This window comes from Medicago sativa, chromosome 3 (assembly GCF_051527215.1).
Source record: "Medicago sativa cultivar Bolivia chromosome 3, Bolivia_mono, whole genome shotgun sequence".
Lineage (NCBI taxonomy): Eukaryota > Viridiplantae > Streptophyta > Magnoliopsida > Fabales > Fabaceae > Medicago > Medicago sativa.
The window spans coordinates 30,680,470-30,693,467 of NC_140751.1; the positions used below are offsets into that span (position 1 = coordinate 30,680,470).

Here is a 12,998-nt window from a genome sequence, read left to right on the forward strand (position 1 = left end):
ACAAATATTAAGCGAAGGATCGAAAGATGAAGTTTTAATATTGGAACAAGTGAAATTAGACAAGGGTTGCGAAACATGAGAATAGTCTACCAAACCTTGAGACATATAAAGTTTCGTTCTTCAAAGATTCTAATAGCAATCAACCATGAGAATATGCATGGTTGCTAGAGGAACACACTCACTGGGACCGAAAGGAGATGTGATAGGCTAGAGAGAAACTTGTCTTTAGAAAGTATATCAAATATAAAGGTAGAAGTTTAGCGTTTGTTTGTGAAGGATTCGTTGTTATGATGAACCAATAATCCCGAGGCTCTTTTTATTATTATTTTCTTCCGTTAAAAATCAAACCTTTTTCAACTGAACCTTCTTCTAATCATTCTCTAAAAGTTAGTTAAATTGAACAACTCCCTGTCAGAACGATACTCTTTTATTACTACACCGGTAGAACCGTGCACTTGCGGTTTTATCTCATCATTAGGTTTAAGTCAACTTTAAATCCACTATCACACAATTGACTTATACTAAGTCAATTGTGGTTTTAAACCTTCTACATACTGAATATTTTCTATTTTAGCAGAGTTCAGTTTACCTATAGTACATTTACCTCTGATTTTACCTTTGTCATTGTTTCCAAATGTTACTAGTCCTCCATCCTTCTTTTCAAAGGTTAGAAACAATTCATGTAACCTGTCATGTGTCTAGAACAACCACTATCCAAGTACCATGGCTTTGTTCTTGCACCCTAAGGCAGGACCTACATTTGACAGGACAAAAACTTTAGGTACTCATGTAATGTTGGGTCCTTGAGGGTTAGTTCTTATAAGAGATCTTTACTAATTGTAACATTCTGTTTTGTATGATCAGATTTGTTACAGTAGGAACATATCTTCTTAGCCTACTCAACCTTTTGTGAACTTTCTGATATATTGAGATAAGAACGTTCTAAACTAAGATTAACCTTATTTTTTCTAATAAAGTTTTTCTTATGAAAATATGCTGAATCAATATGTCCTAGCCTGTCACGGTATGAACATTTTAATTTCATTTTTCCTTCATCCTTTTGAGGTACAAATCTCTTAATAAATTTGTTTGGATCTTTAAATCCCAAACCAAATTTTTCAGCATTTCCACTTTGTGATCCCAAAATGTTTTGAAATTTTTATGTAAACTTTATAAAACATGTAAGATCATTTTTTAGATCTTCAACTTCCTTTTTCAAAAGAGTGTTTTCCTTTTGTACCTCAGAAGGTTTAACAAAAATGTTCTTTTGTTTTCTGTTTAACTCTTTTTGTTGTTCGGACATTTTGAAATGAGAGTCTTGCAAAGTTTGTATGGTTTTTCTAGATTCATCATATTTGCTTTGAAATTTCTCTTTTTCTTCTTTTAGTTCAGAATTTTATTTGATTAATGAATGACATCTATTAGTTAGAAAATTTGAATAATATAAAAGACTATCAATTTTATTTTCAAGGTCTCTATACAAAGGATCAATTTTATAGACAATTACCTCTTCTTCATCATCTGACTGAGCCATCAGACACATGTTGGCTTCTTCATCTTCTTGTTGGTTCTGTTTCTTCCATGTCATCCCAAGTAATCATTGTCTTGAATGGTGGTTTTCTCTGCACCTTTTTAATGTCAGGACATTCACTTTTGTAGTGTCCAGTTTCGTTGCACTCAAAACAAGTGACTTGACTTTTGTCAGCTTCAGTTCTGGTGCTATTGATGGTGTTGGGAAATTTCTTTCTGATTTGATTTCTTCTCATCATCATTCTTTGTATCCTTTTGGATATCAGTGTAAGTTAATCTTCAGTTTCTTCTTCATGAACTTCTTCTGTTTCTTGTGGTTCTTGCACATCATCTTCAGTTGTTGATGAGGTTTGCTGAGATGCTTTCAAAGCAAGTGATTTTACCTTTTTCAATGGTTTGTCTCCTTGAAATACAAGTTCATGAGCTCTCAGTGAACCAGTGAGATCTTCCAGGTTCATAGATTTTAAATCTTTGGCCTGAGTTATTGCAGTGACCATAGGTCTCCACATACTTGGAAGACATCTCAATATATTTTGATTCTCTCATAACTTGATTAAAATAAGGAATGGGGGTTTGAATTGTGACCCTTTAAAAATTAAACATGTACCTTAAAAATAATTCTCAAGTTGTAAACTTGGAATATTTATGTTAACAGACAGACTTCAGAACGTTCATAAGTGTTATTGTGAAAACAGTTTAAATAAATAAATGTGTTTGTGTGTGTTGTGTTTACTGAAAGTAAAGAGTATAAGGAAGAGAATAAGAACACACAAAAATTTATAGTGGTTCACCCAATGTGGGTTAGTCCACTCCTCACAATCTTGTGAGAGTTTCCACTATGATGCTTGAGATAACCTCTCAAATCCTGCACCTTACAATCCTACAGCAACTGTATTCTCTTAGCCTCAGCAGGCTTACACCTTTCTTTCTAAGTTACCCACTTAGACTTTTACACCTTCTGCTCAAACTAACACCTTAGTACCCCTAAAGCTAGATGAGACTTTCTTTACAATTTGTTTGTGAGTTTGAATGATTGAAATCAGACAAGAGAAAAATGGAGGGAGAAGTTTATCTTTAAAACGATAAGATAAATATTGATACACATTTTTAAAGACTTCTTGGAATCTTTATAAGATCAATTTTTTTGCTAAAGCTTCAAACACTCTTATGTTGTTTTCTTGTATACTTTGCAATGGTACAAGTAATGTTGAGCCTTCCACTTCTATTTATAGAGTGTCTTAACCTTTTGTAGCCGTTGGAGTGTGACCAATAGTCTTGTGCCATGTGTCTTGGGACCCACCAACTTTTACTTGAAATTCTGGGTAAACTGAAATACTTCATAATGTTGTTGGGTTCATGCCATGTGTCTTGGGACCCACCAACTTTTACTTGAAATTCTGGGTAAACTGAAATACTTCATAATGTTGTTGGGTTCATCATGATCTTCATCTAGGTTTATGTGGATGAAGGGCCAGATGTGTTTCTGGGTTTCATCATATGAATATCACTTGAATTTATAGGTTGTACTATGAAGATTGTTCTTGTACGTACTTCAGAATGTTCTTGGGTCAGAGTGCATGATTGATAAAGTGGAACTGTCACTTCAAGCCCATGCTTTAGGGGATTTGGTTAGCTTTGTACAGTACCAACTTCCTTATGTGTCGAATTCTTGTTGAATAAGAGTATATCTTGCTTTTAGAATTGCTTTTTACTTTCCAACAACTGTACTGTTCATGTCAGAAAAAGCATGGAGCAGGATCGAACTTTCGGAACTCAGGGGACTTCAAAATGTTCCTTTTATTTCACTTATGATGATTTGTAAGAATCTCATTTGATGTAATCAAATCCTAATCGTGAAACATTTATGAAGTGCAGTATGAAAAACATCTTGGATGATATTCTTAAAGGAATATTCCTAATGTTTTGCACTTCAAATGTACATAGTCTTGAATGAACATTGAAGATGCCCTTTTTGACTTTAATCAAATAAATGACTTTATTCCTTGATTGATCTTGGTGAATGTACTTTACTGGGCTTTTATTTATGTCACGTGAACCTTGCATGTTCTTCATTTGGTTGATGAATTTCTGGGCTTGGTTCTTGATGTTCATCATAACAACCTTCTGAACTCTGTCCAACCTTCTGAACTCATTTTAACTTTCTGAACTCTGACTTAGTTCTTAAGTCTTTATGTCCTTTGATTTCTTGTTTCTTGATATGAATAAAACTTTGTTCCTGTCTTAGTTAAACACTCAAGAGCACAAGTTAAATACCAAGAAATTAATCAAAGTCCATTAATTCCTTAATCATCAAGGTTTGTTATCTTTAAAATTAATTAGGGATTTTACCTCAACAGGCCGAACCTTTATAGCCATGGCAGAAAACTATCATCTGACCCCATCAACTTATAACTTGTGGGTGAAATGGTTCTGAACTTGGAAAAGACCCAATCCTTGGATAAATTTGTGTACCTCTCTTCGCTGGTACACAAAGTGAACATAATACGGACACCCCCTAGTTCACACTAGAATAATGACCACATGCGGTAATTTAAACCGTTCAGCTCGAATCTGATGATTCCTTCTAATAATCTGCACATAGTTGTCCATGTAAATGTTCCAAGACCAAACCCTATATTTCCCTATAAATACTAATGTATGGAGTTCACCCAGGTATGCACATATTTTATCCTAAAATACATCGCAAATCCATAACGTTTACTGACTTAAACGTTGGAGTGTCTTCGTAGGCAGGAGTGGACCCACTGTATGGCTAAGTGTGGCTATATTCACACCAAAATATTACCCAATTTTTTTTTAATATACTAGACCGAAAATTTCATTATATATGATATATATCACTAATGTTTCACAAGTTTGTGCTTGGCCTAGTGGTAAATGGATCTGCAATCATAGTCGTGGGTCCGCCCTTGTTTGTAGGTATCACCTCCTCTGTTAAGAGAAGAAAGTTGTTGACAATGGTCCTACATTCAAAGACCATTCTACACCACCATTCAAAGATCTCCGTTTCGACAAGATCACAACCCGAGGAAATATACCTAAAATTCTTGACGACCTTTCTATAAAATAAAGAAAATCCATATAGATTTCTTACCTTATAATGTATTTACTTTGGAATAAGCCAACTATAAATGGCGGACCTTGCTGGTAAACTCCAATGCCTTCAGCAATGATGTATCCCAAAAAATAACTTTATTAGTTAAGAATGAACGGTTTAAGTTCAATGTAATAATGCTTTAGTAACAGAAAACCTAGGTTAATTTATGGACTAGGAAAAAAATGTTGATTGAATCAAATAAAAGAATGTTGATTTGGAATATATAATGTAAATAAGTTCCTTTGTCCTTCTCCTAAGGTGGGGTTTAGTTGTGTCAATGAAAGACCATCATAATTCATAACGACATATCAAACACATGCATGCAGTGCTGAACAAAACCCTGACCCACACAAAACCAAAAGAGAAAGTAAAAAGTAAGGTTGCAAACAGTAAACCCCAATGATGACTATAAACTTCAACTTTTATCAAAGAATTTATAATTTGTAAAAATTAAAGTGATATGAGAAGAAGCGTTTTCCACGTTAAGATAAAAGAGTCCGGTCCGGTCCAGTCCAGGTGTTATTATTGAACTCCAAACTTGAAAAAGTTGATAAGAATTAAAAGCATTCATTTTAGCTGTTCACGTGTGTCTCCAGGCCAGCAAACCATCACTATTCCTCAAAATAAATTGTACGCAAATTTACCCAATTTTTTTTTTTTTTTTTTGCATAAGAATATGTTTTCAGGATTTGAACTCGTGACCTTTCAATTATATGATAACATTTTTACTAGTTGCGTCAAGGTTACCCCTCATCATTAATCCTCAAAATATTTTTGAAAAATGTTTTATCTATACCTACATACTCAATCGATCACAAATGTGATATAATAGATGTGATATGTTATTGATCTGATAGAAACATGAAAGTGTTAATTACGTATTATTATATGAAAATTTGAGATGTTTAAATATAAAGAGTCGACGATGATTTCTCTTTGCCTACGTGAAACATTTCAACTATAAAATCCCCTCAATTCACCAACACATTCCTTACCAATACAAACATCTTTCATTTTCATTCTTACCTATCCCCTCATTTCAACTATATTCCTTACCAATACAACCTCGCTCTCGTGCATCCTCTATATCCTCATTTTTCTTATTTTTTCTCTTCTATTTTCTTTCTTTTCACCCTTATTTTCTCTGACCTAATCCTCTCAATCTCTCTCTCCACTCTTTATTTTTAGCTTAAAATTTTCTTTTTTTTCTTCTATTTTTTCTCTCTTGCAACCGCGGAATAGAATCCAATTTGATCCAACATATTTGTCCAACAACCATGGTTTCCGAGACGAACCAATCGAAGAATGTATGTGTAATCGGAGCTGGACCAGCAGGCCTAGTAGCCGCAAGAGAGATAAGAAAAGAAGGTCACAAAGTAATTGTGCTAGAACAAAATCATGACATTGGAGGACAATGGTTATATGATGATCAAAACATAGAAGGTGAAGACCCTTTAGGTAGAAACTCTTTTCTAAAAGTTCATAGCAGTATCTATAACTCTTTAAGAACACAATCTCCAAGAGAAGTCATGGGGTTCACAGATTTTCCATTTTCTACCAAGAAAGGTAGAGACATGAGGAGGTTCCCTGGCCATGTTGAAATACTTATGTATCTAAAAGATTTTTGTGAATGGTTTGGGTTAAGAGAGATGATAAGGTTCAATACTAGGGTTAATTATGTTGGAATGCTGGATGATTATGGTGTTTGTGGAAATAATTTGAAGTGGATTGTTAGAAGCAAAGAGAAGGATTGTGATAAGGTTGTGGAAGAGGTTTTTGATGCAGTGGTTGTTGCCACTGGTCATTACGCTCAACCAAAATTGCCATCCATTAAAGGTAACATGATTTTCTATACTAATATCTTGAATCTTCTCATCCATTTATTTCATGTTAGAGATATGAATATGATATAAAGAAACAGGAAGAAAGGAATTTTATAATGTAATACTCCAGAGGTAACGCCTCGCTAGCTATAGCAAAACCCATTAACTATTGGTGCAAGAAATATAACATACAAGATTTTTATTTATATGGCCAAGTCTTTGTATATTTTTTTCATATTATCCGATGTGCGACATTTTCTCATAATAATTAAAGGGAATTACATTCTCATTATTATTATTGATATGTGATTATGTAGATAATTATATATTGATGCATAATTATATATTAATGCTCAGGAATGGATACATGGAAAAGAAAACAAATGCATAGTCACATTTACAGGACTCCAGAACCATTCCACAATGAGGTATATTTGCTATGTAATCTCTTATGTTTTTTCTTTGATAAATCAAAGATAATATATATTATTTAATTGATATGCACTATGAAAAAAGAAAATTACACATGCAACCATATATCACAATTATATCTCTTTGTTAATATTAGCTCTGAAAATATATCTATAAATTATCCACGTGGCAAAATGTAATTAGAAACTATGTAAATTTATTTTTACACCGACAGTCCTGCTCTATAATACATGTAAATAATGGAAGGGCATACAAAAGCTTTGGAAGCTTTAGGGACACTCAAACTTATTTAAGCTGATTAATTTTTTTTATTTATATAACAGGTTGTGGTGGTGGTTGGAAATTCCTTTAGTGGCCAAGATATAGCAATAGAACTAGTGGGAATAGCAAAGGAAGTTCATATAAGTTCAAGATCTCTTGATACTATAACTGAGGGATTTTCTAAAGTCATATCAAAACATGAGACCTTACACCTTCATCCACAGGTATTGATAATTATAATCTCAAATTAAAGAAAAAAGATATTTCACTACTATTTTTGTTAGATTTATACTCACTCTGTCTCATTATATTAAGTGTGGTTTAAGGTTAGGCATGCAAAGTTCTGAAAAAATTATAGAGTATACTAATATGGGTTAAATATGTTTTTGGTCCCTATAAAACTGGGAACTTTTAATTTTAGTCCTTACTTAATTTTCATAGGTTTTTTAGTCCCTACAAAAAAAATTACTTCTAATTTTAGTCCTTGTTACAACAAAGTTTGTTTAATTATCCCTAAACTCTTAAATTTTTGAACAATTTTTTTGAGACACGTTTAGAACACTATGAAAGGTTCATTTACTAAAATTTAGAATTTTGTTAACATGAAACGAATTAAATATGAATTTTTTAAAACAACAAAAGTTAAAGATAAAATTAACAAAATCTGGACGTAGAAATCAAATTTTACGACAATTTTTTGCAGAGGAGCTTTTAGTAATGTTCTTAGCACGTCTTCAAAAAATTGTTCAAAAACTCAAGAGTTTAAGCATAAATTAAACAAATTTGAATTGATGAGGGACTAATACTGAGTGCAAAAATAAAAACTTAAGGGCTAAAAGAACTATTAAAATTAAGTAAGGACTAAACTTAAAAGTTCCCAATTTTATAGGGACCAAAAACATATTTAACCCTACTAATATTTATTAATTAAATAAGTTTCATTGATTAAAAGACTTTTATTAAATAAAGTAGTTGGGTTGATTGAGATAAATAATGCATAAGGATATTACTAGAAAAAATGTAATTAGCTTTATTTGTTAACAGTGTATCACTTCAATAGTAAGAGTTTGTCATCATAATTAGAGGAATGATATTTGAATAATAATTTGGGACAATCTTTATGACAATATTTTTTTTCTTTTTTTTATTGGTCAAAAACAATAGAAAGATAAGAAGAACATTATATGAGTATTTGAAAGGAAGTTGTTAAAAAATTATCATAAAATAATTTTACAAATATCATCTCTCTTTAACAGGGGACTTATATAGTAACGTGTTATATTGGATCATTGTGCAGATAGACGCCCTTGAAGAGGATGGAAGGGTAATTTTCATTGATGGTTCTTGCGTTAAAGCAGACTCTATTGTGTATTGTACAGGGTAAGTCCTTGAGAAATTCTAATATAGTCACATGACCAAATAAATAGTATTTGGTCACACACACAAAAAGAAGTATACCAGTAAATCAAGCTGTCAAAAGAAAAGATTGATTAAAAAAAATTATTTTCTATCACAAACAGTACATTATGATTGAATAATAATTATGATCTTTGTCCAGTGATTTCGCTGTGCGGACTAATCAATATGTCGAAACATGTTTAAATATTTCCTTTTAGAGTAAAGTAGTTATGTATACTAGTCCTTCCGTCCCGAATTAATTGAGCCATTGGTTCATTTCACACTTATTAAAAAAAATGTATAAATATAGGGGAAAGTGGAATATATTGAATTGGGAATGATGAAAGTATTATTAATTAGAGTTATAAAGGGGAAAAAGTGGAATATATTGAATTGAGAATGATGAAAGTAGTATTGAAAATTGAAATGACTCAGTTATTTTAAGACACTTTTTTTTAGTAAATGACTCAATTAATCCGGGACGGAGCGAGTAATAATTAAAGGTGTTTTTGAAATTCATCAATTGGTTGTTTTGTAGGTACTCCTATAGCTTCCCTTTTCTTGACACCAAAGGAATGGTGGTTATAGAAGATGACAGAGTGGGGCCTTTGTATGAGCACACTTTCCACCCTTTACTTTCTCCATCTCTTACTTTTATAGGCATCCCTAAAAAGGTAATTAACCTAAAATCAGCAATTGAAAAATTAGTTATGAGGTATATAACATCAACACTTCATACCGAATATATAAATGGCTTCTGACACATTTTGATTATGCAGCATTGACACTTCTAATTAAAAATATGGGTTTTGTTTGACATGCACGTGACACTTGTATATGTAATTGATATGTGTGATTGTATTCTGTTAATTCTTTTTCTCAAATAGACGTGTCGGTGTCGTGTTTAGTATTCATATGTGTTAGCGTTTTATGGTGCGTCGATGTCTAACACTAACACTTGTAGTTACATTTAATTACTTTATTTTTTTAAATTATTATCAGTATATATCATGTTTAGGGGCGTAGCCTTGTATATGGGAGGGGTAGCCTTGGCTACCCCAAAAAAAAATATTATTCTTGAATTGGTCTGTATGTATTTATATCCGGCAACCCCAAATAATAAACATTGAGCTACCCCAAACAAGTCCAATTGCAAAAATTATCATAAATAATAAAGTAAAAAAATTACTACATGATTGATAGATTTATTTGTATTGGTTTGATACTTTTGGTCTCAATAACAACTAAAGAAAAACCTTTTTCAACAATAAAAATTATCAAAACAATAGTCATAGACAACTTAAATGGACAATGAGTTTCTTGCAAATAACCGATTTATTTACATTTGAAAAGTTTTTTTTTTTAACGGCCGTTTGAAAAGATATTATTAATCTATTATTAAACAGGCAATTATAGATGAAATATTGGGTTCTTGAAACGCATTTTGTCCAACGTTTCTAAATAGCGATTTTTATGTTAAGTTCCTAATATTTGTTATTTTTAGTCCTTAATTTTTTATTAGAGATTAAATTCAAGACTTACGACACTTTTGTTTTGTAAAATTTTAAAAAATTGAGACAATAATTGAATATTTTTTTTATGGACTAAACCTAAAAAATTATAATTTATGGGACTAAAAACATATTATCCTTAAATTTAATATTTGTTTTCAAAAAAAAATTTCTTTATAGTTGGCCCCTGCTTAAATTTTTCGCGAGCTTCGCCGCTGATCATGTTTGTATATGAGTATGAGTAGGTACTTGGTAGATTTTAAGGTCACATTTATTTTTTTATCTCTTATGCATACTTTTTAGTTTCAATGGTGATACCAAAAGTATGTATATCAAATGTTGAATTCTTTAATTGATGAGTGTACTACAGATTTTAGGATTCCCTTTCTTTGAGTCCCAAGCAATGTGGATAGCTCAATTGCTTTCTGGGAAAAAAGTATTGCCATCATGGGAGGAAATGATGAAATCCATCGAGGAGTTCTACCATGAAAGAGAAGTAGCAGGCATTCCTACTCATGATATTGGAGATTTTGAGGTAAAAAAAAAAATAAACAAAATCTTGGTTTTTTTATTTTTAACAAAACAATATCTTGGTAGCCATTAAATTTTATAATATGCACCTATTTATACATAGATGGCTTCATCACATAATTTGAAGAGACAAAATTGCTAGCAATTTGCTTTTTAACACTCCCTTTTCAAATTAGTGGGATTTGTTAGATTTCAACTAATGGGGGGCTCATGCAATATTTTTTATTCTATACAAACAATTCATGAAATATCACATGTCCATTAAGCACAATCAACCATAGAAAAATATATTTTCTTAATTATAACAATGACAAAAAAAAAAGATATCAAAGATCATAGAAAAAGAACCTTTTATCAAAATAGTAAAAAATTCTTAAAATGTCTTAAGGGTGACCATTAATAGTTTTTTATTGTCATGTCTAACTTTTCTAGGCTGATTGCTTCACGCAATCCCCTAGATTTGTTTTGAATCTTTTATTTTTTTTTACTAAAAGATCTGTTTTGAATCTAATTTATAGAAGTTGAAATTCAATCTTCATCTAAAAATACTTATTTGGGGAAGGTGGTAAATATCTGAGTTATTTTTTATTTGAAAATTGCTCTTATCCCTTTTAAAATTGTTCATTCTCTTATCTCAATGGGAGTTAACTCACGTTCGGTATTATTCAATATGAGTTAACTCACGCTAACACTTTTAAGATATGTTGACCCGACTTAAAAAGTGCTTAAACCAATCTTAAAAGTGCTAGTGTGAGTTAACTCATGTTGAAAATATCGAGCGTGAGTTAACTCACGCTAAATTAAGGATATAAACATTTTCAAAATATAATATCATACGAAAATGGTATTATTTGGGTTTAGATCTACATATTAAGATCATCTGATTTAAACCGCCAAATCAAGATCAGATGTATGCATTCAAACTTTAATAAATCAAGTTCAAAATTTAATGTCAAATAAAAATTATCTGATTGTAATATGAGGATCCAGATCTACAAGTGCATGATTGAATAAGATATGGTCCATTGGTCTAGTCCTACATCAGAATTATTGGTGTACACTGTACAGCCACCCGTAGCTCCATTAATTTATGGAAAAATGAAAAGGTGAAAATTTGTATATGTGTTTTAATTTTTATTTTGTTACATTGCAGTATTGTGACAAATATGGTGAGAATGTAGGACTCCCACCATTACAAGAATGGAGAAAAGTGCTTTGTGTTTCAGCCATAATTAACTCCATTGTTAACTTGGAGACATATCGAGACTCATGGGATGATGATGAGGTGCTCCAAGAGGCCCTTCAAAGTCCTTACTTCACTCAACTTGGACTTGAAGATTGATTCTCTTCTCCAAATTTAAAATATATTTATAATAAAATTAAATAAAGAAAATGTGTGTAATAATTATCCCATGCAAGAACAAAAAATATGCATGTGCTCAATTATATTTCTCTGTTGTGTTGTTTCATAATGTTAGTGTGAGATATGATTGAATACTTGTGTATTCTATTACATTATGAGTGCATTGAATTTAAATCCAAAAAACGAAAGAGTTGTTTCGTACGTAGTAGCATTCAAATCATTTGATTATATTGGTTCTTATTTATAAAGAAAAAGGGAAACAAGTGTTTGAATTAGAACATTGTTTCATGTTTCATTTTGAATTTGATTTTAGGATGGAAAAATTATTAATCAGACTTTACTTGCCTCGCAGCCAACCTCCAAATTATTAGGGTCTCTTTTCTCTAGAATCGGGAGGGTTAATACTCAAAAGAAACATAGTTTTATTTTTTTGTGTTTTGTTGGAGTTGTGTGATGTATTCTCCTTCTATTCATTTTTTGTGTGTGATTGATCTCTCTATTCCTAATTACTTAATCTTACTTACTAAAGCTTGTCAGGTCAAGTTAACCCTAACTCTAACCATAAAGCAAGCATTTTCCTGCTCATTCTAAAGCATTTATGTCGACGCTTGACCCCATCACCTTTAATACACGCCATAAAGTCATTTCATTACAGGTTGTAGTAACTGCCATTTATAAGACGATTGCATATTATTTTAATTTTTGAAATAGAATAACACACTATTGCTGTATTAATTGTCATCCCAAATTAGACTTGTGAATTACGTACAAAATTGTATAATGGAAATAAAATAAGACACAATCAATTGTATCACTACAAGAAATAAGATATTTAGCAGCGACTTTTTCTCAGCGACAATCAATTTGTTGTCAATAATATGCTTATTGCAACGACTTATTTAAGTCGTTATAATAAGTTGTTTTTTTTCACAACAATTTCGTTATCGCTGAGAAAAATGACTTATCCCAACAACAATTATTATCGTTGGAAATAATACAATTTTTTGATATGCATATAGCAACGACTTATT

General features: G+C 31.5%; 1 protein-coding gene across 1 annotated transcript; it reads left to right on the forward strand.

Moving 5' to 3' along the window:
- The first annotated feature begins 5,641 nt into the window (after nucleotides 1-5,641).
- LOC146937081 (flavin-containing monooxygenase FMO GS-OX-like 8) lies at nucleotides 5,642-12,168 on the forward strand. Its single transcript, XM_085751553.1, has 7 exons — nucleotides 5,642-6,484; nucleotides 6,829-6,899; nucleotides 7,227-7,388; nucleotides 8,462-8,544; nucleotides 9,101-9,236; nucleotides 10,444-10,608; nucleotides 11,758-12,168. The coding sequence occupies exons 1-7, from the start codon at nucleotides 5,926-5,928 to the stop codon at nucleotides 11,944-11,946; spliced, it is 1,365 nt and encodes a 454-aa protein (XP_085607679.1). The 5' UTR covers nucleotides 5,642-5,925; the 3' UTR covers nucleotides 11,947-12,168.
- The last annotated feature ends 830 nt before the right edge of the window (nucleotides 12,169-12,998 follow it).